We start from the raw sequence: 27,815 nt of genomic DNA, 5'->3' as shown, positions 1-27,815 counted from the left end.
AGAGGTCCCTTCCAGCCTTAACCAGTTTGTGACGCTGTGATTCATAAGCATGTAGTGTTCTGGCAGATTTATCCATGCAGTTGTGTGTGATCAGCTGCTGTCACTGCTCAGGAAGGACTTTGTCTGTAATAGCAGTAACAGTGTGTGTGAAGAGTAAGAAGCCTTTATAAATTGCTATGCAAAATTTTGCCCAGTTGTAGCTATCCTCAGGAGTATCAGCCCTTTCCCTTCTGTGAACACCAAATTTTCCCCAGAATTGTTCATGTGAAGAAATATAAGTGAGTGCTTGCATCTATCTACTTGGGCAATAAATTGCAGACAGGTAGAGTTAGTGAAGTATAAATGTGCCTTCCAATTAAATGACAGGAAAAAAGGCTTATTAAAGAAAAACAAATAGACAAATGCGGAAGTGGGATATGCATTTGACTAAAATAGGTGAAAATCAGCAATGACAACTGATTTTTTGTGAAAACATTATCCCTTTAACATTTCTAAGTTCACAGTATTGGCCACCAGACCTTCAGTGTAATTGTAGGTGACCCTGCTCGGTCAGGGGGGTTGGACTAGATGATCTCCAGAGGTCCCTTCCAACCCTGATCATTCTGTGATTCTGTAAGTCCCTGGAGCAATCTCTTCGAGGAGTCGAGGGATTTTTAGTATGCATGTCTGTTCTTTTTTAATATTCTAGATGTCGTATTCATAGGTTGTTATAGCTTGCTATTTTATACTAAATCAATCCCCATAGTATTTATTCATCATATTTCCTCTTGGGCTGACTCAGCCAACTGCATATAGTAATTAATGCTGACAGATATTAACTTCGTGTACAGAAAGTGGTATAAGAGAACTCCATTGAAGAAGACTACCTTACGATTTCCCTGAAAAATCCTGTCTCCTGCTGCCAAAGCAGGTTGTAAAACCCTTTGTTACAAGAATCGTGTCTTAATATGCACTTGGGGATTCCCTAATGCTGGAGGAGCCTGAAGTTGTGGTGGACCTCTGGACAGTATGGCATGCTGACAGCATGGCAGTATTCTGTTCCCTATTCCCTAAACCACCTAGTATCTTATTGCAAAGGAAAAGTAGATTCTTTCTTAAAACCAAAGTTGATATAGAAATCTTTGGCTTCCTGTCTTTTTATGGACCTTCCATTTTCACGTTACTACCTGGCATGGTTCCTCATGACCAATTAGTGGTCTGAGCTTTTTGTTTCTTTCTTTCTTTGTGTGTGTGCATTTTTGGGTTTTTTTTTGTTTGGTTGGTTTTTTTTAAGAGTCCAAGTAAATACTGGCTACAAACATGGCAGAACAGAGATTTTATGTGTCATCAGTCAGTCAGCTGTGGGAAGAAACAAGCAACACAGTCACTGACATGTTTTTTCCACGTTACCCAGAGTTTCCTAAACAAGGTCCTAGAGGTCCCTTGAGTATGCCATGTTTACTACGACAGACATCCCTCTTAGTCATAAGAAATTCATTTGGTGGATGCATTAAGGATGCATATTTGTATGACTGTTCAGCTGTAATTTTCAATAATTTATCAGTCTCTAAATGTACAACAAATGTGCCTTTTTACCCATGAGCGGTCTGAAAATCTCCTTCATTTTCTTTCTCCCCCTTTCTGGTTCTTCCACTCCTGCTTCCCGTTCCTTTTGCCCCTTCACTTTTAACATGGGCAAATTATTGCTACTGTTACATTCTAAAATTCTTTCTTCTTTTCATTTAATGAATTCAGTTTTGGCAAAGAACCATTCTCTTTGTTCTGATGGTGCTAGAAGCCACTCATATTTTAATTGAATTGAGCTTCTAAGAACAGGAAGCTATAGTTTCTGTCTTATTTTTTTTTAAAAAAATAAGGTGCTTTCTGTCCTAACTAACCTATTTCCATGGGGGTTCTGCTTTAGGTGCCGGGGTTCCTCAGTTCCAGCCAATTGCATTGAACGGTCGTATCCAGCTTCTCACGAATGGCTCCTTGCTGATTAAACATGTGCTGGAAGAAGACAGTGGATACTACCTCTGCAAGGTCAGCAATGATGTGGGAGCAGACGTCAGCAAGTCCATGTACCTCACTGTTAAAAGTAAGAACTAAAACACTTCTCTGTGATCCAGATATTACCATTGAGTGAAAAAGGCTTGTGCACTGCAACCTTGGAGGGAGGGGTGGTGGGGAGGGAGGGGAAGGGTTGGTTTTGTTGGTTTTAATTTAGTGATGATATTCAGCTGCATGTGGTAGCACCAGGGTTAGTATGGTTAATAAAAAAACATTATTCAGTAGAGGGAGAAAAGGGGACTTCTAGATGAAAAGGATTAACATCTCATGTCAAAAATGTGTATCATGTCTATGAGCTACAGCTGAGTAATGATCCAGGAGGATCAGGTTAGAGATCATTTAGGCAAACTTGACACCCACAAATCTATGGGCCCTGATGAGATGCACCCATGAGTGTTGAAGGTGCTGGCAGATGTTACTGTGAAGCCACTTTCCATTATCTTTGAAAGGTCATGGAAAACAGGAGAGGTGCCTGAGGACTGGAGGAAAGCTAATGTCACACCAGTCTTCAAAAAGGACAAGAAGGAGGACCTGGGAAACTACAGGCCAGTCAGCCTCACTTCCATCCCTGGAAAGGTGATGGAACAGCTCATCCTGGATGTCATCTCTAAGCATGTAGAGGAAAAGAAGGTTATTGGGAGTGGTCAACATGGATTCACCAAGGGGAAATCATGCTTGACCAATCTGGTAGCCTTCTATGATGGTATGACTGGCTGGGTGGATGAGGGGAGAGCAGTGGACATTGTCTACCTTGACTTCAGCAAGGCTTTTGACACAGTCTCCTGTAACATCCTCATAGGTAAGCTTAGCAAATGTGGGTTAGTGGGTGGACAGTGAGGTGGATTGAGAACTGGCTGAATGGCAGAACTCTTAGAGTTGTGATCAGTGGCAGAGTCCAGTTGGAGGCCTGTAAGTAGCAGTGTTTCCCAGGGGTCAGTACTGGGTCCAGTCTTGTTCAACATATTCATCAGCTACCTGGATGAGGGGACAGAGTGTACCCTCAGCAAGTTGGCTGATGACACAAAACTGGGAGAAATGGCTGACACACCAGAAGGCTGTGCTGCCATTCAGTGAGACCTGGACAGGCTGGAGAGTTGGGTGGAGAGGAACCTAATGAAGTTCAACAAAGGCAAGTATAGGACCCTGCATCTAGGGAGGAATAACCCCATGCACTGGTACAGGTTAGAGGCTGACCTGCTAGAAAGCAATGCTGCAGAGAGGCACCTGGGAGTCCTGGTGAACAGCAAGTTCACCATGAGCCAGCAGTGTGCCCTTGTGGTCAGGAGGGCCAATGGTATCCTGGGATGCATTAAAAAAAGCATGGCCAGCAGGTCAAGGGAGATCATCCTCCCCCTCTACTTTGCCATTGTGAGGCCACATCCAGAGTACTGTATCCCCTTCTGGGCTCCCCAGTTCAAGAAAGACAGGGAACAACTGGAGAGAGTCCAGCAGAGCACTACAAAGATGATCAATGGAATGGAGTACCTCTCTTATGAGGAAAGGCTGAGAAACCTGGGTCTGTTTAGCCTGGAGAAGAGAAGCCTGAGAGGGGATCTCATCAATGCTTATAAATATCAAAAGGGTGGGTGTCAAGGGGATGGTGCCAGACTCTTTTCAGTGGCGCCCAGAGGCAGGACAAGGGGCAATGGGCACAAACCGGATCACGGGAATTTCCATCTGAACACGAGGAAGATCTTTACTTTGAGCGTGACAGAGCCCTGGAACAGGCTGCCCAGAGAGGCTGTGGATTCTCCTTCTTTGGAGTCATTCAAACCCCGCCTGGACGCCATCCTGTGCAACCTGCTGTAGGTGACCCTGCTTTGGCAGGGTGGTTGGACTAGGTGATCTCCAAAGGTCCCTTTCACCCCCTACCATTCTGTGATTCTGTGAATGAAGGGGAAGTATGAAATTCCTTTGGTCAAGGGTTAAAAAACAATAACAAAGGAGAAATACAGCAACCATTACAAATTTCAGACCTTGAAGAAAATATGGATTAAAAATTCCCTTAATCAATTCTCAAGATACCATAAAGAGGTACTATAGGTTCAATTACAGTAGATACCACAAGATGCTGTAACATACTATAAGATGTTATAGGTACAGCCACAGCAGTCATTTTGACTTAACCACTGGCAGATAACTTTCAGAAAATGCATCTAATTCTGTTGAATCTGGAGTGCATGCGCAGTGACCTCAACCTATTTGTACTTTCTAGGCACAAGAGACAAAAGTAATCCAGTTTTTAGGTGCATGTTAGCTCTCTCTCCTTCAAACATGAACACAGCTGAGAATATAGAGGAAATTTTGTGGATAAAAAGCTGTAGAGCTAATACAATTTCTCACTAGAGAAAAAAGAGACTACTGACACTTCAGCATGCCAAATGTTCCTGGGTGACCTATTAGACCAGTGTTGAAGGAGGTCACCAAGCCATACATTTTCATGTTTGTAGGACTTTTGAAGACTGACTGACTGCTTTGAAGTTCTGAGATGTCAATTAGCTTGAAAAAGGTTTGCCCTTGAAAGTAAAAAGATATTTCTTTTTTTATGAAAGGAAGGAAAATTCAACTTATTCTCCATTGGAGAGCTATACTTTAGTCAACTAATGTTTAGTTTTAGGGGTGTTGTTTGTTTGTTGTAATGTCAGAGAATGAATAACTAAGTTCTTTGAAAGGAAGAGTGTTGACTTTGTCAAATTTACAAGCCCCAATACCTCAGATGTAATCTCCACTCTGAGTTACCATAGTGGCTCCGTCTGAAAAATAACGTCATATCCCAATCTCTCAAGCAAGTATATTGACTGCAATTTTTTTTTCTGTGGATCAGTGGAAGTTCCATCTTCTGTGGTTTCCGTAACTGGGCATTTTTGGGCCAATCTTCAACTGTAGTAGCAATGCACTGCAGTAATATGCTACGGAAAACCAGCTTTCCTCTGGCCGGCAGTTATGCACACTGCCTGTCTGATCACTGCATGCAGTTTCATGTGTGATAAAAGAGCATCCCTTATCAAATAGGAGCAGGAGCTTCCCTGGAGAGTCAGTTGCTGTTTGAATCTAATGAAAACCCCTCCGGCTCTGAGATAGCAGGCAAGCACGTCTGCACACCCTCACACATCCACACTAACACACGTACTGCTCCCAGCACGGCTGTTAGAGCAAACGCTGTTAGCGTGTTGGTGCGTGCATAGAAGAGGCAGAGCTTTAGCTTTAATCAAGCACACATTAAGGACAAGCTGCTATGGGAGTGGAAGTGTGCCATGGTGGGCTTCAGGCGTAACTGGATCCCCTGTTCTGGTGGTATGATTATGGCACATAGTATTTGAACCTGGTCAGATGGAGAGACTCCAAAGTGAGGACCTGGACCAACCTTATTCTCTCTGGATCTGTATCTTGTATTTGTTGTTTTCTTTTTCTCTGTGGTTATTCTGGCTCCTTTTCCCTTTCCCCCACAAGCCTCTTTCTCAATCCTAGTCCTCAGGGATAGACCTACTACTAGATAGAAACCTTGTGCTTCCTTCATGAAATTCACAGTGTTATTAATTAATTGATTCTGATCCACAAGGTCACTTTAAATGCCGCTCAGAGGCAGAAGGTGATGAGACCTGGCCTAGGCAGTTGTTTCTGGGTAACAAAGGTGGTAAGTAAGAAACAGCCTTCCAAAACATAAACAAAGATTAGCACTGATACATTTTGTGGTGACTTCCTCATGACAAATTGGCTTTCCACCTTCCTTCAGTAGCTCAAATCAACTGATAAAAAAGTAAGTGGTTGATTGTGAAACTAGATTACCTCTCAGAAAGAAAGACATGGCAGCAGTTCCCCTACAGCCACCTGTTCCACTTGTTAACTGTCCTTGGTACCACTGATACTTCATGTATACAGATGCTAATTGATAACATCACTGTAAACTTACCCCCACACACCTTATGCACAGATGATTCTCTCCTCCATATTTGATAAAAGCTTTCACCTACTCTGTTAGTAATATTGCTGGATGAATTTCTGCCTTTCATAGATCCTGTGACGAGCCTCTTAAATGAGACTGCATGCTTTACTCTTCCAGAATTTCCAGTGTCACCTGAATGTAAACAGAAAAGCTATTGACCTTTGATGTCAAAAGAGGGTAGACAATTTTTTGTTTTGGTAATTCAGGAGTGGACAGAATAAACATTGACCTAATGTACTTCCAAGACTTGCTACCTTTAAAATTGACTGACTTTTTCTTAGTGAAAAGCCAGCTCAAGCTATAAACCATCTCGGTTTGCTTAACAGGATTCTTAATACTAAGAAGAAAATGATAGTCATTCCAGATACACATTTATTTAGTGACTCAGTGTTTGTTGTGTGACACCTTAATGCCAGAGAAACGGGTCCAACTTCTTGGTTGAAGGTAGATTGTTGAGGAGGGAGTGCAAAGACAAAAAGATGAGAGGAAAAGAAAGAGGCTTCAGGAATACTAAAAGAAATCTGAAAAGAAAGAGCTGCTAGAGTTGATGCTGAATCAGGGAGCACAGGGCTAGAATGGCAACCGTGAAAGCTGAGAAACTTCACCTAAGAGCTATTATCCTTCTGCCTTTCAAGAAATGTACATAAAAATCACGATCAGTGATTTTTTTCTCTTCTTCTGAACCAAGGATAAGTAGTTCTCAAATTCCTTATTCACCAAGACATACAATATTAGAAAATCATAAGAGAGATCTGGAATAAGGAATCTAGTGATGACTTGAGAAATGACTCCTGGTGCTTGGGATGAGAAGACTTCTAAAGAATTTCTATAAAGGGTAATAAGCCTTTAACATGAAGGGAAGAACTAAAATTATTTAAAGGTTGCCTGGGAGTCACAAGGGAAGAGATGTCTGCTTAAAATGGACTGCCTGCCTGCCTTCATCTGAATAAACGTCACACTTCCTAATTCCACTTTAGGGGCTATATATAACATAATAGAATGGTATTGTGAAAAATATCCCTCCTGAAAAGAAAGCTTTCATTAAGGTATGTATGTTCCTATGTAAATAACCTGTCGGAGGCAGTCCTGTTAGCCCTGCCCCTTCCTAAATCCATCACTTATTTTCATGTCAGTATGGAGACTGAGAAGTTTTAATCTGATCACCAAAACATTTCCAGCAAATCTCGTCTGCCAAGAAAACAGAATTGCTTCATTCACTTTCATCTCATATATGCTTCTTAGCTATTTGCATTGTATGTGTTTAATACATAAACCTAAAACCATCTGTCAGACCCACAGCTCCTTCCAGCAGGAACATCCTAATCTCAGCTAATACTTTTAAGGCTAAGTTTCACTACTTAAACATTTTTTTTAAAAAAAACAACAACGTTTTAAAACGTGATCTATGACAAGAGCTGGTGGAATAACAGAAGAGACTGTTTGGGAAAGGGAGCCTGGTCACAGTGTAAAAGTCAGTCTAGTGCCCTGTTCCTGCAGCTGTCTTGAGTCCTCGCTGTCATGATTCACCCCCCTGTACCTCTGCTGCCTCTGCCTACTTTAGTGTCTCTCATCCACATAGATGATGATCTCTTCCAGGCAAGATTTTTTTGTCTCCATCTTTAGACAGCTCATGGAGTGAAGAGGCACCAATCACATAACTAGCTACTACTGCAAAAGAAATAAAAGATAATAGTAGTTATAAATACAAAGAAGCCCCAAAGATGCTTATGAAGGGAGATTCTGAATCTAGTGAAGCTGTTTCCTCCACTGCTAGCTAATGGTTGTTCCACTGTACAGCTGGAAAACTGCAGCATTTGTTTAATGAAATGGATAGAAGTCTTCCACTGTGAAACTTTATCTGGGCAGGACAAAGGCACCTTCCCCCTGTGGCCAGTCAAATCTGTTTGCTTTGCTGCAACACCTTCAGTAAAGCAAGAAAACTGTGATGGAGAACTGGCTGTGCTCTGCTCACCAGGGTGCCTCTAAATGGTCATTTTAGTCTTTAGGAATGTAATTCCTTGTCGAGAATATAGGAATGTTCAAATCTGTCCAATTGCTACTTTTCTTTGTGTATGAAAAGGATAGGATTTATACATAGAGGCAAGCCTTTTGGTTATGTCCAATTTCTTATTAAAAATGCATATATTCCACAAGATGTAAGTAAGGGTGGCATTGCCCGTTCTGCATTTGTGAAGATAGATTATGCATGACATGTTGTAAAGGAAGATCAGGGAGTGTAGTGATAGGACGAGGGGTAACAGTTTTAAACGGAAAGAGGGTAGATTTAGATTAGATACTAGGAAGAAATTCTTTACTCTGAGGGTGGTGAGGCGCTGGAACAGGTTGCCCAGAGAAGTTATGGATGCCCCATCTCTGAAGGGGTTCAAGGCCAGGCTGGATGGGGCTTTGACCTGGTCTGCCTTTGACCTGGTCTAGTGGGAGGTGTCCCTGCCCCCGGCAGGGGGATTGGAATGAGATGATCTTCAAGGTCCCTTCTAACTCCAACCATTCTATGATTCACTCAGATAAAAGTCATCACCTCTAACATCTTCAAAAATTATTTATAGGAAGAAGACAGATCATACTATGTCAAATTCACCTGAGCCCAGCTCTTCTCATATTTCTTAATCTGTCCTTGCTCCTTTTTTCATGGTCCCATGGTCTGTAAATACTATTTTCTGTGGCAAAACAAAACAAAGTCCTCTGGTCTGGTTGTGTACTCTGTTTTACTGTTTTCTTCTCTTAACTTTCTGCCACCTTTAAACAAAGGGTTTTTTCATTTATTTGCTTCTTCATACTTATTTTGCAGTTATCTCAGGTAGAGTGCATTTCCATCCAGTGGACAAATTTGGCCAAAATTGATAAAATTCTCTATCTGGACTACTTGCATAACAGGTAAAAGGAAATAAAACCAAAATCAATTTTGGTGAACTGAAACTACTCGTGTATTCCAAAGTATGTTTTCTCACGAGCTGGCAAGAGCTGCTCTTCCCTATCTTTGCCCTCGCCCTCACCGCCTATTTCTTGGCAAACAAAGGCAAAAACTGTGTTTTTGAGGATGTGAATGAACTACAGCACAGATCAGTTTAAATTTCAAGTCAGTGGTGATGGATTGTAATACTCTCTATCTGTTTTAATTACTTATTTATTTTCATTAACGCACAGTCTAAAAGATGCTGCAAGGAAGCTACAGTAAATCTTTGAAACATGAAAATTCTTCCTAGACACGAGTACTTTCTCTTGTTAGTAAAGGAGCCCATTTTTTTCCTAATGAGGTTCCTCCCACTAGGAGAAATGAACAGGGTCTGAATGCTGTTTTCTGCCTCTTCAGACCACTGGCACAGCTTTGATTTAGGGACTTGCACTTTAATCACCCATCATGTGTCATTACCCCAACAGGCGGCAGCAGCCGCGAGATACAAGCTCCAATAAATTGCACTGAAAATCGCTGAAGCGATCCTTTGTTGATTTTCCTTTACAGCTATTCAATGGCAGATCAGCTGTCATAACAACACAGTGCCTGTGGCAACAGGGTGAAATTAAACGTGAAGTATGTTCAAGGTAGCTGGTAGAAAGCTGGAATATCCCTTTTCTTCTGTACATTCAAATGCTTTCTACTTCTCTCACTTATGCCAAGCCTGTGGCAATTGGCTAAAACGAATGCTTTCTCTTGTAAGATAATTGCCAGATGTACTGCAGTACAAATACTCAAGTGCTTTTGTATGCAAATCTTTGCAATACTGTCATTTAAGGAAAAGAGGGAAAGTAAGGACTTCACTCCTTTTTTAAAAAAATGTTTCTCTAATTGGGTGCAAGGAGAAAAATAATATAGCAGCCCTTTTTATTTTCTTCAAGGCTTCAAACAATATTTCTAGCAGGAAGGTGAAACAGATTTCTTTCCAGCTAGCTAGCTAGAAAGTGCACATAGGCTCTGCTGTATTTTTTCCACTAGTATCAATAGTATCATATTTATTGTTTTTTTTCAGGATAGTTGTCTCTCACAGCTTTATGTTGCCCAAATAGCAACATTCAAAAGGAAGTATGGGTGGGGTTCATTTTCAGAAGTCTTCTTTCTATTGAAATATTCATAGTGGATCCAGAATATTGAGGCTTTCCTGAAAAGCAGCCAGTTTAACAAAGCTCTGATTATTTCATCTTTTGAATGCCTACAGATTTTCAGTTTTCTTAGAAAGCCTTGTAAGGGATAGGATTCAAAAGATGGGTATTCTAGCTGCTGTTTTATTTTCTCACTTTACTGAACACATTAGTAATACCTAAACACAGCCAAACTACAGATATTTTAACAGTGTGTCCTCCTTTCACAATCTTAATACCTCTTGTGTCTTGTCAAATTGCTAGTTTTTACTAGGCCATGTAGAGACAGGACGAGGGGGAATGGATATAAACTGGAAGGGGGCAGGTTTAGATTAAAGATTAGGAAGAAGTTTTTCACTTTAAGGGTGGTAAGGCACTGGAACAGGTTGCCCAGAGAGGTTGTTGAGACCCCATCCCTGGAGGTGTTCAAGGCCAGGCTGGACGTGGCCTTGGGCAACCTGGTCTGGTGGGAGGTGTCCCTGCCTATGGCAGGGAGGTTGTAACTCAATGATCTTCAAGGTCCTTTCCAACCTAAACCATTCTATGATTCTATAATAGTTTATTCACAGAATGTTTTACATGGCTCTCAAAATGCAATCAACTCAACATCCAGGTTTGGCCAGCTGTGGTCAGTAGACCTCTGAGCAACTGAGATCATTTCAGATCAAGAATTACAGTTCCTATATCTTTGAACACCACTGATACAGGACTTGAAAATGGTGTCTGCTCTGCTCTCTTCCTCCAGTTGAGATGGTGTTGCAGTGCCTGATGCAAGCTGGATAGATAGCCCATTCATAATAACCTTCATCAAGAAAGTAAGCCCACAAATTTCATTTGATTTGGCACAATACTACTGCCTTCCTTTCCACCTCCAGCTGCAAAGAGGTCGAGCGCACTGCTCCCAGCTCTGCCACCGTGTCCCTTCTGGGCTCCACGCTGCCTCTAAGCTTCCTTCGGGAAAGCGGGCAGAGACCATCTGAGGGTGCAAGCCACTGCTCGACCCGCAGCAGCTCAGCTGCCTCCTTCAGGGGAAACAGCTTTGCAAGGCACACTCAGAGAATCCTATTCAGAAACACAGCAGTGGAACACTAAGTAGTGGGAGCTGAACGTGATGGCATTTAGAGGCTGTAGTAACAGTTGTGATATGAATCTGGAACTGGAAGGTGGGGAGAGAAATGAGTAGACATGGTAATTAAATTTGAATATTTATCTCAGATACTCTCATTAAAACACACCACTTGAAAAAAAAATCTTTTAATTTTTTTTCTGATGTTTTCTTAAAAGTTATGCAGTGTTTCTAAATCTCAGAGTCAGCTACACGAAAGTGTGTCTTACTACAAATCCTATTAGGATGGTGTTATAGGTTATTTCTTTTTTTCCTTTAATCCATGTGATAGAGGAGTAATGACTAAACACTAATGATGCCCCTAATTCAGTAGTGATGTTTACTGGTTTATCCTGAATCAAATTTATTCCAAATGAAGCAGGAATATAGGTACACAGTCTCATTTTTCTTCAATGCTTACCTTATGGGGTATTTAATGCTCGTAGTGTATATAATTCCCTGGATTTTCATGCTTCTGTTTTGTTAAGCCAAATAATTTTCCTGAGCAGCATCTTAAAACATATATGCTGTTGTGAATATATTAGTTTCATTTGTGGGGTGGGGGCTGTACGCTGTGTGATTCCTGGGTTTAACGTCAGCTTCTAGTGGAGGAAGTACATGCATGATCTATTGTTGCTTATTTTTGTATTTGCAATGTCATCAAGAGTTGGGCCTACATCTCACTAACAAAGATTAAGTAAACTTAAGAGAGCATTGTAAAGCAATAATGGGATGTAAATTAATTTAGTGGGTATGTGCAGTACACATGACTATTTCCACTTCAGAAAAACAAGCTGATATAGTACCGTGGTTTTCCCTTTCTCTTTTCATTTCCCTTTTCTTTCCCTTCATCTCTTTTCTCTGTGTCTAGTCATGCCAGCTTTAAGGTACATCTCATTTACAAAGTAACCATGTTCCAGCAGGACAAAGCCTAAAAGAGGAGACGTGGTCTTCTCATATCTCACATCATTTTCCCTTCACACCCACTGGTGTATCTTCCTCTTCCTCGCTGTCGCCATTCTGCAAACCTCACATCTCTATCATCACTTCCTTCCTTTTTTAAAAAAATCATTTTTCATCCCACAGTCATTCTTCTATCTATCCATTTTAGAGCTCCCCATTATTTTTCTCATATGAGTTCAGGATTTGCAGAATGCTATCTGAACAGCAAAAATAGTTTAAAAATAGTCTTAAATTGCAATATTTCTTCTTACATATCAAGGGTTCTTCTGCACAGTATTTTCCAGCACAAGACCTGTGTTTCAAAAGCTTTTTCAGTGTTTTTTGTTATTGAATGCTGTCATAGGACCTGCATTTTGATTCTTTATACTTACTTATTTATTTATTATAGCTGATTGTTTATCTCTATCTTTTATCTGATGTACAAAACTAACTTTTGCATAAAAGAGGAAAGAATCATTGAGCTATAATAAAAACCAAAATAATTTTACAATGTCTTAAAAGTGTGTAGGATACTACCTTTGCATACCAAGTGACACAGACACCAAATCAGTTACATACGCTTTTCTGTAAAATTCCCCTGTAGTAAAAGAAAAATGTAAAAAAGTAGTTTATATGCAAATATTTTATGCTTTGGATAAGAAAGTTATTTCTTTTTAAATATAATATCAAATGTTGCTATTAGCCAAAGACAACCTTTTACAACTGCTTCCATCAGTGCAATTTTAAGCTTTTTTTTATGCAACCAATTTTGCCTTCAAGTGTAAAGAAAATGTTGGGGTTTTTTAGTTCTTTCTTTTTCTCTTCATAATAGTTTTTCAAGAATTACCTGGTAGCTTTGCTCATAACCCTCTGTGAAAATCCTACAGTAGCAGTCAGTATAAATACTGTGTATAGATTCTGTGATAATCAACATAAAAACAAAAAATTAAATTTACATCTGGGAGGCGTACAAAAGGAACAGAAAATGCAAGGTAGGAAGAAGAGCTGTCTACAAGCCGAAGATGTTATATGCAAAAGAATTAATGCTTTGCTTTCTATACCCCTTCCTGCTGTGCAAGCAGGTGTAATCAGAAGGAAGGATCTGCAAATGCAGATTTTCTTTCAGCAGTCTAGATGTATTAGCTTTGTGGGAAACAGGTTTCCTTCACCTTGCATTGCGTTCCTAACAATTAAGATTCAACTTCTGCATCAGCGTGTGAGCTCCCATCCATTTTGTTCATTCAGAGATTTGTTTGGTATGTGATATTTGAACATACCTTAGTCTGATGCTTCTACGTTTCTTGGGGAAAAAAGGAAGTGTCCATTTATGGCCATAGCAATTGATTTCTGAGTGTCTTCACGGTATGGATAACTAAAGAAGCATGGTGCCATTTTTAGATAAATCTTATTAGAAACCTGCAGGGTTAAGAAATGAATTGATTTGGTCTGTCAAACCAGGAGATAATGAAAGAATGAGCTCTTACTGTTGGCCTAATTACTTATGATTAATCTAACCCAATCAATTTATTTTTTTTAACTGTCTCCATCAGGCCACAGAACAATTAGTCTTACATTCACTTTTTGTTTTCTTTTCCATACTGAGTTAGAATATTTGATCATGTAGGAATTGTGTTTTCTGAACATGTACATCTTTATGACATGAATTTTACCTTCTCTGTCATCATTTATTCAGTGCTTAGCTTCTACCTGACAAATTCCTGGTAGCCCCTGGGAAAGCAGCGGCATGTTTTGGAGAATGTATCTTTGGGAATTAATTTAATGCAAAGAAAAAAATAACAGGAATGTCACAGACATGAAGAATTGTGTTTAAAGAAGTCAGGATTGCCCTCATAGCCCACGTGAACACATGACCACATTCAGGAAAAAGAAACGATTCTTCAGGAAGGGAATAAATGCTATAGTTCCAACCACAGTTCTTGATTTGCAAAAACAGTACTTTCCATTAAAATTTTTATCTTGTTTAGAAATGTCCAAACCCTCCTGCTGACTTTGCAGAAGAGTAAGCAACAGTATCCATTAAGAACTTAGATGTTTATGAAAGTTGCCCCACTGTATGCATTTATCAAAACTTTAGAACACAGCCATCTGTGCAGGTACAAGTAGATCCATGTGATTGCTATTGTGGAATTGTTTCACCTGTGGTAGCTGTGAGTCTGCTCCCTGGCATATTCCCTTGTGCAAGCTGTTGTGTTCTCAGGAGATCGAGAAAGCAGCCCGGTGTGGGCAGGTACTGGCAAAGATGTTGTTTAAACTTCCTGCTTTTATGGTTGAAACTTCTGCTGAAAGTTTCTATACTTCATTTTGCAAAATATCATGTGATGCCATTATGCCGTAAAAGTCCAGAGAGATCTTTTTCTCTGTTTGATCTATGTAAGTTAATGGCCTCAGTTACAAATATCTCTATGTGCCCATGTGCATGAACATGAGGGCACTCGCATAAACGTGTTGTTTGATGCTCACCCAAAAGAAAGAATGAAAAGAGGAACAAAACCCATCCAGATGTGGTTAGAAGGTATAAAGTTTTCCTGAATATACTTTTTATACTGCTTACTTAGCTGTAATGCAGCTTTCGGAGAGACATATGAAATGATTGATCTTTGGCTGATCAGATGGGGGTGATTGGTTTCAAAGCTGTACAGCAAAAAACAGTTACACATCTATTTTTTTAGCAGAAAATAAATTTAGAGCTATGATGGGAATCCTACCTTCTTTAAACACAATTCTTGCCTGTGACATTCCTGTTAATTTTTTTTCCATTAAATTTAATCCCTAAAGATACATTCCCCAAAACATGCATCCTAAATACTGTGTTCCTAAAGCCATCTCGTCATTCTTAAATCAGAACCCTGTTTTATGAAAATAGTGTGCATACAATTGTCTTCCGTGTAACCAGTGACATGCTGAAGGATACTTAGCAAAGCAGGTGGCTATTTAGCAATTTAAACAGAAGATGCTAGGAGTTGGTTTGAGTTTGGGGTTTTGTTGTTGTTTTAAAATGTTTAAAAACTGTTAAGAAAAAGTCTGTGCATATATATTGTATGCCATGCTCTGCAAGTATATGTAATCAAGCTCCAGCAAATGTTGTACATCTTTGGAAATTAATAGTAAAGCAGCAATTGTTTTCAGTAGTCTGTCTTTCAGCCAGCACTGCAAGTTCTCTCAGTTTTGTTTCCCTGTTCTGAACTTTCTTGTATTACTTAAAATACACTCCTAAATCATATCATCAGTGACCTAACAAGAACATTTTTCTACTAATTGACATGTCATATTGAGAGATAAGTACCTGAGAAACAATCCTATCCTCCTTTTAATTCCATCTCAGAAAGAACAAAGGTTTTCAAAGGATCAAATGTCTTTTCTGAAAGTTAGATGTTATAAACTTGTGACCACAAAATGAGGGAGAAAGAGACAGAAAAAAGAATACATCAAGAGAGCTATTACATAAGTACGTTTTGTTGCAGATCTTCAGAGCAGTAGAAAGAGCATCTGTTAGAGGGTTATTTTTTCCTGACTTTTAATTACTAGTCATTGATTTTGGTAATTGCACACATGTACATACACAATAGTGCAGCAGGATTTGACTTCTGTGGTCTTATCTCAAAACTGGCTTTTAAAATGAGTGCCTGTTACTGTAAGTGCTCCATAAGAAAGCAGTGCTCTGCTATTTTTGTCTTACTTTGCAATGCAGCATAACTGTTGCATTTACAACTGGTACAAGTTGGCTCTTTGCCACGCACTCAGAGCCATAAACCCATACTTTCAGCAAGGAAAATCTCCTGCTATCAGATTTTTAAGTGGTGACTTGCCAAGCTGAAATAAGGAAGAACAGACTTTTCATAAGTGGTTGCATATTGTTGTTGAAAATCCAATTACTGCTTGCTAAATGCTCATCTCTAAGATTTAAATAATAGTGAAATGAAGTTCCTAGCTTTTAAGGAAAATGGGCATGCACCTAACTGGTGAGGAAGACCATTACAGGAGTGTGTAACAATCCTGGGTGCCCTCAGGAATTTTGCTGACTCCACATGGCATCTGTGTCTGTTCCCAACCATATTTCAGGGAACTCGCCAGTGGAGATACAGATGTGAACGAGGATTTCTGAGTTTGGATTGCTTATAGTGGCCCTTGCCTTTCTGGATCTACTTTGTTTTGGCATTCCCACCAGAATAACTCATTGCACAGAGGTGTTAACACTCTCTTTTTGGTCTTAAGCCTTTCAGCGTGACACTGATGGACCTCCCAAAACACTTATAGAGATATTCAAAAAAATCAGAAAGGAGAGGACAAACTCGTCAGAAGGAGCAAGTCTGGCACTACCCACTATTTAGCTTGGCTAGGATGACTAGGGCTTCTTCTTTGTCTGTCATCTGCTTTTAACCATTGCTATCTAGTTAGTTCACCTGTTAGGTTACCATAGCAGAATAAATCAGCCTCCCTTGTGGAAGAGGGGGCTCAAATGTGCGATCCAGTGAGCAGGGATGAGCTGGTAGCTTCGCATCTGCTGAGGTCTGGTAGGTGTCCACAAGTCTGCCTAGCATGGGGGATACGCAAAGTAATTTGCTGTGGGCTAGGCATGTCAACCCGGGCAGTTACCTGGGCTTTGCTGATACACAGTAAGTTCTTCAGATGCCACAATTAAACTGTGTATTTATGTGCTTATATGTATATACCAATATATATGCATGCTGCCTTCTGCAATTCCCAGTAAGTTCCTTGGATCTTGTCCATGTTCAAGATTATTTCTGCTTTTGCTGGTTATTCTAGCATACACTAATAGTAACATTACTTAGTTGTATTACTATAAATCTCTCATGTGGACACTTTTTCTGGAACAAGAGTTGACTTTTTGCAGCTTAGTTAAAATTACTTTCGAAAGGAAGGGACACATGAACAGACAGATGAAACCCAAAGCATAAACCTGAAACAAATTCTGCTTCAGCTCCTGCTTTTGAATGAGCAAGCTGTATCTGTAAAATGTAGGAGCTTGAAAGCACCAGGGATTTAGCCTGGGGCCATCCAGGGATACTTTTGCCTGAAACACACAGGAGTTAGAGTACTTTTAGGGGATATATCATGTACTTCCAACTTGCTTATACCAAGACAGCTTGACTTACCAGTGCATTAGCCTGTTTCTGACGCGGTGTGATTGCGAGCTAACCCAGGGAACATTACATTTATGCGGACATGTGAGTGACCTCAAGGGGAGTTGCACTCTTACACCAGTGTAACTTACTTTTGTGCTTTCATGCCCAGAAGAAGGAAAAGAATCATACCATATAAAGTGTTATAAACCATCTAACTGGTTCAAGTCAGGGGGGAACTGTGCTCTTTTTGGTCTCTCCCCATAAAGCTGGTTGGGGGGCTCTCCAAGTACTGTTGGATACCTAGACAGACATATTTGTCAGTGTCGAGATAATGATTTGGAGGGAGTTGGTTCCTTAATTCTTGTACTCCGAAGAAGTTTAAGAAATGGAATCTGTATCCATTTAATTAACATCACTGTATGTTTCAGCAAGATAGTAAGTGAGGAGTTTTCAGAGCCTTTGTGCAGGTCATGTAACAGGTTTTAAGTCTGGCTTGCTCTGTGTGTACAATACAATTTTTTTCCCAGTGAAAATTGCCTGTTTACTTTAAATCTGATTTATTTGGTATAAAACCCTTGTAAAGGTCTTTTTTTTTTTGGTGTGTGTCTCCTCTACATGGAGGCCAGGGGAGAAAAAAAAATCAACATTTGTAAATCCACAGAGGGCTTTGTGTGGAAAAGGCCAACATGATTACTCAAAGTATGGGGGTGAAGAAAAATTTAAATTTGGGTGTCTCTTGTAGTCATATATATGCATGTGTTCTCTCTGTGTATATACATATATATGCATGCACATACACAAATATGAATAATGAATGCAAAAGTAACTTCATAGCACCCCTTGACATATTGTTTCTATTGAGTATTTCCAGGAAAAAATATGTTTTCCAGCTAAATTTTGTGCAGTATTAAATGGTAAGCCAATCAGCATAGCATTTAAAATGTATAGACCTTATCTGCTGAGATTAATCTTTCATCAGTAAGTTTGCCTCAAACAGTTGAGTCAAGTCAGGATTCTAAATCTGCAGTAAAGTCTGACATTCCTGTTTTGACTATGTGAAAAATTTTCATTTGTTTTTGCTTTTCCAGAATTAAACCTGTGATCTACTTGCAATAGAAATATTTAATATATACTCCTTGATATAAAGGAGGGTATAATCAATAATCATAAAAAAACACTTCAATTAAAAAGTTAAATGAATAAGACATGAACTGTACACTTTGGCTCATAAAAGATTCCTGTAGACCAAGACTGAGAACTTTCCAATTCATATGATTTGCATGGAAGAAAAAGTACACTTGGTTCTGAACAGGAGCTTTGTTTAGGAGGAACAATCATACTTTGCTTATTTTTAACCTAATCGTAACATTTCTGAAGGATCACAGTACAGGTATGGAACATGCATGCAGAAATATAGATATAACATCTTTATGAGGTAGAGAGAATGCCTTCTGTATGTGAACTCCTTTACTATGTCTCTCACATCAGCTGATGTTAATAGTACTCTAATTTACTGTTTCAGAAATTCTGATTTTATATTTCTTGACTTTTAAAATATTTTGTAGTTTACATTGTGAAAATACATACTGTTACCTTATTTACTTTACCTTAAAAAAGTATAGTGCACACTGAAATAGTTACGGTGATGACTTTTCTGGAGTTAGGGTAAGAAGGGCTACTATGTACGTATATATTCAGTGTTTCGAGCCTCAGAGCAAATTTAATGATCCATATAAATCAGTATTTATGCAATATATTCATATAATCTGTACACTGACTCTGTAGAAACAGTGTGTAAGAGGCAACAGAAAAGTCAAAGAGATTGACCTTGTATATTTAGGAAGCAGCTGGACAAGAGAGGTATGCTTGGGTCTCCCGAACTGCTCTCCTCCAGCATCAAAAGAAGAGAGAAGGAACTAACAGAAGGCAGTGGTATCTCTCAAAAAATACCCAGTGTGATGATTTTGTTTTGCAGGCACGTATCCCCCCACCCCTATTCTGGAAAAGCCTAGCTAGTGCTTCGTGTGTCTTCAAAGCCCATTCCAAATTTGTGCTTTGGGGGCTGCTGGGAGGAGCAGGTCTGCTCACGGTTCCCCAGCTTCCTCCTTCTGCGAGCAGTCTATTTTCAAACATCTTCACAGGGATCCAGTCTCATTCTAATCTCTTTAGACACATCGTAGGCAGTTTTCCTGAGGACTATATCTGTGGCAGGTTGGAAATTTTGTTCACTCCCGGCTATTTTTGTGTGGCTATTTCTGTATGCAAATATCTCCATAAAAATATTTTGTGTGCCCAACAGAGGCTTCTGAAAATCCAAAAGAAACAAAAAAGCCTCTGTGGGATTTTGCAGGCCTTGAGGGAGAAGAGTGGATTATCAGGCTTGAAAACAAATGTTGGGGGTCTAAATATATCTATTTTCTTAGGAAGCTATAAGCAGTGAAAAGCAGAACTTAATTTGTAGTGAAAGCACAACCGACATTATACTAAAACCATGGTATAAGTAACATCAGGACACTCAACCATCAAATGTATTGGCAAAAATAAGATGGCAAAAATGGATTCTATTTTACCCTGTCAAGAGGATGCCCATTGTAACAGTGAGGGATAGAAAATATTAGGCTTATATAAGAAAGCTTCATGTGTCTGAACTGCCTTTAAGCCAGTTTTCCTTCTATGCGGCATGCAGACAAGGATGTGAGAAGTGTGTTTTTCTGTCTTATGGCTCACAGCAGAACAAGGGAATGGCATTAACAGCAGTGGGTTTGCTATCTACATGTCTTCCATGTCATTATGTTTGCTATGCAGACTGATGAACTGTAATTGTTTTCTGGCTACCGTTGGTGGGAGATAGGGTGACAAAGGGTTTTGGAGCGCTGCTAGGTTCCTGTTTCTCTCATTGATCTCTATGAGAACAATCATTATGATAATGATTCTAATCCAAGCTTCTGTAATATAACTGAGAAATAAATGCTTCTTGGTTAATATGCCTCAATTAATGGGTCACCCAGTGTAGCTGCAGCAGGTTGCAAGTAAGTAGCTTTCAGGATCTGAGCCCAAATGATTATAGGTTTTCTTTCCCTTTTTAGATGAAATGGATTCATAAGCCTTACTCAAATGAATCACTCTTGTAGTCATTAATTATAGTATACACATGTTAATGACATCATTATCAGGAGATAACATAATGTCCCAAGGACCGCGTGTTACAGTTGTTTCCTGTGCAAATAATTGTGCTTGATAACACAGCCTGTCACAAAATGTCAAAAGAAACCACATGGTGTCTTGAAATGATTGTGAAATTATCATGTGTCACAGCTATGTATGTCATAAACAATACCATCATGACTGAATTTTTCATTAGCTTCTTGGGTGAGGGATGCTGAAGAGAACAAACAATTAAGATCTTGAACATCTCAAGTGCAGCACATAATGCAGCACTGAATTGTTTAAAGCGTACACTGTGACTGAATTAAAATGCATTAGTCATGAATTGAGGATATGCATAGTAATAGGCAATATTGAGGGCTTTGGGCAATTTTTTTTTCTGGTTTTTATTAAATATAAACAGAAAATAATTATTTTTTTAATATTCTGCAGTTTTATTCTCTTTTAGCACCTCCTTTTTAGCTTGTATGAGGACTGGAGAGTAAGATTGTAGGAGAGTTGCCAGTGTAACTCTTAACCTTAGGAAATTAAGTCCTGGCCAAGTGAAAGTCAGTAACAAGGCTCCTCTGGACTTCTTCAGGACCAGAATTTCACCCATGTGGCCTATCGCCCTCTGGAAGTGTGAGCGATCTCACTTACACCCCTGCCTGATACAGCAACAATTTCAAGCCCGCGGTCGGCATGTGGGTTTTGCTGTTGACAGTTGCAGGAAGGGAGCTGCCCCCGTTACGTGAGGCAGGGGGACCAGCGGGTGTCCCACAGCACTTAACTGCTAAACCCTTCCTGGCTTTGCCTCTGCACAGCCCAGTTTAATAAGAAAGACTGAACTCCTTCTTTTTGTTATCTGTGGATTTTGGCAGTGTTACTGTTTGGCAGCTTTAAAGTTTTCCTTCTGAATTATGAAAGCGACAATAGATTGAGCTATGTATTTTTGGTTTTCCTGCTTTTCTTTTACCAAACCGAGAAACGTGATTATTCTACTTCTGGAAGTAAGCTGTGCAACATTGCCAAGAGCCATGGGTTCGCCAGGCACAGAAAGGTTGAACAGTTTTCCCCAGGCTGCAAAGGCTGCTTGCTACAGGGCTGTCAGGAGCTTTCCTCCTCTAATGCTGCCTCCTCCCTGGGGTTATGTGGGACCTGCTGGCAAACAGCTCCATAGAAGAGCTGTCAATATCAACATCTTCCAGAGCTGTGCTTTTTTTTTAATCCACAAAACTGTGTCTTTAGATGCTTTGATGATAACATTACCACTTCATTAGTCATGCAGTAATTGGCTGTCAGTAACAATGTAGACGAAGGATGCTACCCAAACTTTGTTCCTCCGTCATCTTTCTCTTTCCGATTTCAAAAAGTGTGAGCTCCGGATGCTGATGCTGCTTTACGTGAAAAATACATATGAGCCAGCCAGCCTGGCCAACGCAAGTCCAAGATAGCTGACATGCAAATATTTTAGAAAATTTAAAGTTGAAAGATTAGTCTCTAAAGCAATATTTCAGTTTAGATTTCTAAACTCTAATGTTCTAGGTGATCCCAAAAGAGAAGGAGAAAAACATCTCAGAGGCTGCTCTTGAATTATGTCTTTCCTTACCAGTAATAATGACATGGGAACTCTTGACAGATGACCTGTTTTTACACTTCCTGAGAGGTTTCGATAAGGTTGAGATAACGATTCAGATTTCTTTCTGATTTCACCTGAATTGGAGTACCAAATCTTCCAATGTTCCCTACAAAACTAATTATTCAGGTTTACAGTCTTGCAGTTACCAGCTAGCTCAGCCCTGATACATGCAATAAATTACCAGTGACCCTTTATTCACCTCTTTGCCTCAAAGTCCCGTTCTCCGCAAAGGACACCATCTAATTAAAAAACACAACAGGGGCCTGCTCAGACAGGAGGGGAAGCTTTGCGGGGGGAAAAACCTGTGTGACATTATAAGGACTTATTATGGCAAAAGCTGAGGCAAGGAACTTGGGCTCTGGAGAGGGAGGTATGAGAGACTGGTGAGATTTATGAGAGGCTGGCAGAGCTGACAATAGAAACTGGAAGAGTTACTGGAGCTGCCAGGAACTTTGCAAGCTTTTGGAAAGAAAATCAAAGGATTATTATTTGTTAGCAGCAGTATTAAAAATGTATTTAACTGACACAGGGCTGAGAAGGCTTTTCTTTTCTTCAGTGCTGCAGATATGACTGCATTCATTTTATTTTTTTTTCACAGTTCACTGGAGTTCAGCTTCCTAATGAGCTGTTCGCTGTAAGCCTAGTTCTGGACTCTGTTTCTTGGCTGATGCCGCTTATACAGAACAACTGAGTCAAGTACACAGCATAAATACAGGAACATTTCTGGAATCACACAACTTTAAGAAGTTTCCAAGTCATCCTTGGAATACCTTTATTAAATAGGAGTTTGGAATCTTTTCTTTTCTAGCTGTGTAACTACCTCAAAAGATGGCAAACTTATGCCACATATTATGTGTAGAAATAATTCACTGTCTGGGTAATTAGGTTGTATTTTTAGGAATACTTCAACAGTATTCAGGGATGTTCAACAATTTTGCAAGGCAATTTGAACACCTAGAAGTAAAGGAAGGAACATAACAACATGCGTCGTCATAGAAGGTGGGAAGTAACCTTCTAGGAAACCTTTATTTTGCCACGGCAAATAGAGTAAAATTAAAGTATCCTATGTGGCATTCAACAGGCCTAGCCAAACGATCAGTCATCTTTCTTGCTTCATTTCATTTACTATTCTCTAACCGAGTGATCAAAAATAAGGCAGAAATAGAAGTAGCATCATTCACTAGCTGCATAACCTGTGTGCCCTCTGTACTAAAGGAGACATCTTGTGGGAAAATAATGTTTGTGTAATTAAAGAATCTATGAATAAACATGATCACAACAAAATAGGAGACTGTTTAGAAGCTTCAGTTATTTTGTTTATTGAAATTTTGGATGCTTTAAGTTATCATTTAAAATAATTTTCTTTCTTAATTCATATAAGATTAATCCAGACAGGATATCTTACAGTCTGTAAATAGTTTAATTCTTACGTATTTTTAAAGTCTGCCATCAGTAGAGTCTGAATACTCAGTCTTCAAAATAGACTTCTGCCATTTAAGTTGCAGGATTCCATACTAATGGAAAATGGAACAAACTCTTTGAACCAATCGCCGGATCTGGAGACAGACAAAGCAGCCTGGTTCAATAGTCCCCCATTTTCTTTCCTAGGAATTGAGGGAAAAAACCTTGTTGTCCACAAGATGTCCTGAAAGTGTCCAATGTCATCAAGGACCCACTTACTAGAGTGAAAAGAAAGAAAAGAAAATAATTTGGGGTGGAGAAGCAATCTGTTTTATCACCTTTTTCCTTGCATAAGTAGTCGAGATGATGTGGCAATCTGGTGGGTTTGTCCCAGCTTAGAGTTGTAGTTGCAGCTGCTTTGACAGTGACAGCACCTCCCTTTTTAGAGTATTCATATTCAGTTATTAGTTTGGCATTGTGCTGATATTGTTATTATTTTAATTTATCTTACTAGTAAGGAAAGTGAAAAAGATGTCATTTTTTAGCATCTTTCAACTGTGAATTCTCAGTGAAATACTATGGGACAAAGGTGTAGCACTTCTATAACAAAAAGGGATTTTTCATGCCAAATTTCAAAAAACAGCCAACTTTTCCATCAGTTAACAGAGGGCAGAAGTGCAAGACTTTCTTAAGATAAAATCCCAAGATGTTTTTCGCAGGATCTTAGGTAATATGATAAATTTTTCATTACAAGCAGCTACCAAAAAAAAACCCTGGGTTTGAGTACTTATTTGCAGAAGAGAAGTATTATGGATATACAACACTAGATTGAGTCCTGCCCATCAATCATGCAGTCAGTTTTTAGTAAGAAATCAAGAAGCATTCATGCATGGAGAAATTTATTAGACAAGAAGTTGACTAGAAGCTAACTAGAAATCAGTGATAACTACTTCATGGTAAATAAGAGATTTGGTTTTGCCTCTGATTCAATAATACCATAACCTTGTGCATTGTATTTTACTTGGCAAAACTATTCTTTCAGCTCCTCATGGAATGAATTAAAGAGTCAGGAATGTGTTCACAGATGACCACCAGGAAATCCACGTCCCTTAGAGTGATTTTAGCTTCATGAATTTGAGTGTACTAGTATTTTTTGGTTAAAAAAAAAAAAAAACACCACCTTTTGAGAATTTTCATAAATATTCACTTTTTTTTTTCTTTTTTCTGTCAGAATTTGAATTTTGAAGATTTTTGTAAACATGTTGGTCTGATTTTTGGACAAATTCAAAACTGTAATATACATTTTTTCTCCAAGCTCCTCGACTGGGTGAAGCAGCAGTAATGAGTTTTAAAACAAACTGTACCATTTTTGTGCTTATATCATAGTCTTTATAAGATAAGTATCTCTAACTATTGCTTAATAGAGGGTTTCTACAGTTTAAAAACCAAAATTTTTTAAGCCATTGGCCATGTGTCTGATTAGTCAGGTCGCGCAAGGAATTGAAGAGCTTGTGAAGCTGATAATGGAAAGCAGTATCTTTTGCCTCTTAGACAGTATTTGAAATCTGTCTGGATTTATGGTGAATGAAGTAGCATTACTGTCTAAAAAGTGTTTGGTGCTCTGAATCTAGTTTCATAACAGAGAGAGATTAACAAGAAAGGAAGCTTGCACAACGGGTGATGGCTCTTGCATTTGTTTATGAATAAAATAAGCAGAAGAGTTCCATGTCATAGCAAAATGATAATTATGAAAGATGGCTTGCTGAAAATTATGATTTAAATTCTCTATATAATTTCCAATGTTTTTTTGGACAGAAAAAGAAAATGTTAGATTTTTGCACAGACAGCAGTTGAAAATCAATGCGTAGAAATATTTGGAAAGTTCCATCCATTGGCACCCCACCAGTAGATTTCACACATAAATTATTGCCCAGGAACTGGGCTCTGAGTGACTGGACCAGCCATGTCTGACTACGAATCCTCCCAGATGTCTCAGGAAGATGGTAATAAAGGTTAAATCAGGAGCTGTGGAGCTTAGAGCTTTTTCCCACCCATGGTGTCAAACCACAGGCACACTCAGGGTTTTCACCTTCATCACAGTGAGCTGGTACATCCTCAGACCCCCATTTCAGACTGAGTTTTCACTTTTTTCAGATTACCTGTTTTGGAGCCAAGGAAACGTAGGGCATCCTACTTTCACAGCTGGAAACATGAAAGCCCTGATTGGTCCTCCCCAAGCCTGAGCCACCCACCCAGTCTACTGGGCAGCACTGAGCTATAACCAGGGATCAACAAAACCTTTCTTTCTGTGTAGTCATAAAAAATGGGAGGGTATCCCAAGAAACAGTGGTTAGATGTGACGTAGAGAAATTAATTTCAAAGCCTAGCTTGGCCATTCTCACATCTTGATGTACTCACAGACAAGTTATAACCTATAATGGGATGAGTATTTCTTAGTCTGTTAGAGGATATATCTCATTTTACAAACAAAATCAAATATTAATTGAAGTAATTGAAAATAATGAATAGTTTTAGTCTGTCTTGTTTTACTTTGTGTTATTGGCCTTACCCAAGCCTAGATATACAGTGAAATGTTTGTCATGCTAAAAAAAAAAAAAAACACAACAGAAAATGGGGAAGGAGAGGCTGAGGCATTTAGATGCAAGGATGTGTCCTCAGATGGGCAATGATCATTGACTGTATTGCTTACTCTGAGTGTTTGTAGTCTCTTTTTCTTATCTTTTGACCAGTAATTGAATGCTGAGCTAATAGACCCTTTTCAGTAATTCCTTTTGTCAGAGACCACATTCTCATAAAAAGTTGTGGGTTGTAGAAATTGTTTGTTCTCTGACAAAAAAATAACAATCCAAAGTCCCAACAGGAATGGTTCTGAAAAACTTCCTACCACCTTACAAGAAACTCTAAAATACATCATAGAAAGAGCGAGACCACCCCCATAAAACCTGAACATAAAACCTGACCTCCCTGTGTATGTGACTAATAAGGTTGTTATATAGTGCATAAACCCACAATATTCCACCATAAGTGATTATTCCTTTTATGATGGAATATAATTTTCATAAAATAAAGCCAAAACCCAGAATCACCAAATCAGCACTTAGAACTCCTGGATTTCCTAAGGCCAAACTCATTGTATGAAAATAATTTAATAATTTAGGTAGCAAGTTCAGATCTAAGTACAGATTGTGTGTGTGTGTGTGTGTGTGTGTGTTTGTGTGCTTTAAGGACGTGATTAAAAAAGAAACATTTGTCAATCTGGTTAAAAAGAAAATCAAACAAGTATTTTCATATTGCCCCTGTTACTAGCTGCTTCATTTATCATTTTCAACATCCATCATATATAAGATATCAAATCATGCTTAGAAGCACGACTTCCTTCTCACTTTGCTGGTGGTTATATTACCACTGCTGCCATTTTGGCCTCTGCTTTTGGGTGTTCATTGTTTATGTGGAAGAGAGAACAGGAGTTCCTATTCATTTGAAACACAATTTAAAGGAAAAACAATAAACCAAGTCCTTTGAACTCCTTATAACGTTCATGCTGGGGGGAGGTACTGTGGATGAAAGTGACCTGCAGCCCTGTGCCATGTGCTTTGTTCCTGAGATGGATGGCTATAATTTACTCCTGCCTGAAACACTAGTATTTACGATGCCTTTCCTTGGCCAAGGGGTAAAAATGGTCTCCAGAGAAATAGAAACATTTTTTTTAAGAGTGTATTGAAAAGAGAAATCCACAGAACAGCTGAAGGTCAAGGTAAGACGGTGATGAGGGTTGCTTTGTCTCCTTTTCCAGGTAATGAAATAATTCTCCTTATTTGCCTCTATGGAAAACATTTATTTCCCTCTCTTGCATGCATGCAAGCACAAACACACACACATACCTTGAACTCACATCAGGACACTGTCAATATCAGGACCAGTAGTGTAAAATTTGGATTTAAAACTTCTTTTCAGCTGTTCTCTGGCTCAAAGCTGGATGAGCATATTGGCCGTTCTGAATAAGCCAAAATAACCCTGATTCAAATTAAGGTCCGCTTCTTCTGGCCTTAGGCATTTGGGTACTGAAGCCAAATTGTCAGCTGTTGCTTTTGTCTGGAAACTTTATTAATTGTTCAGTGTAATAGGCCCAAAATACTCAGTAGAAAGGCCCGGACTCTAGATTTGATAAAACACTGCAAAGATGTGATAACAATGAAAGTAAAAAGCACCAAAAAATCCCTAAGGGGGGTTCTAATTTTAGATTTAATCAAAATAAGAGAATTTTCCTTTCTGGTTTTCTGCTATAAGAGCTGCTGCTTATTTATGAGTAAATGTAACTCACAGAAGTATTATACTGAATATCTTTACTTTAGAAATATTGTGTTTATCTAA

General features: G+C 39.2%; 1 protein-coding gene across 1 annotated transcript in view; it reads left to right on the top strand.

The window, feature by feature from the left end:
* Positions 1–27,815, top strand: part of DSCAM (Down syndrome cell adhesion molecule) — a 413,961-nt gene that overhangs the window by 260,788 nt on the left and 125,358 nt on the right. Inside the window, exon 11 of the mRNA XM_009891369.1 lies at positions 1,904–2,077. Within this exon, the coding sequence (XP_009889671.1) occupies positions 1,904–2,077 (174 nt within the window). The remainder of the gene's footprint in view (positions 1–1,903; positions 2,078–27,815) is intronic.

The sequence above is a fragment of the Charadrius vociferus genome, unplaced genomic scaffold (assembly GCF_000708025.1).
Source record: "Charadrius vociferus isolate BGI_N301 unplaced genomic scaffold, ASM70802v2 scaffold298, whole genome shotgun sequence".
Classification (NCBI taxonomy): domain Eukaryota; kingdom Metazoa; phylum Chordata; class Aves; order Charadriiformes; family Charadriidae; genus Charadrius; species Charadrius vociferus.
The sequence above is the reverse complement of the archived record's forward strand: the minus strand, read 5'-3'. Positions and strand labels throughout refer to the sequence as shown.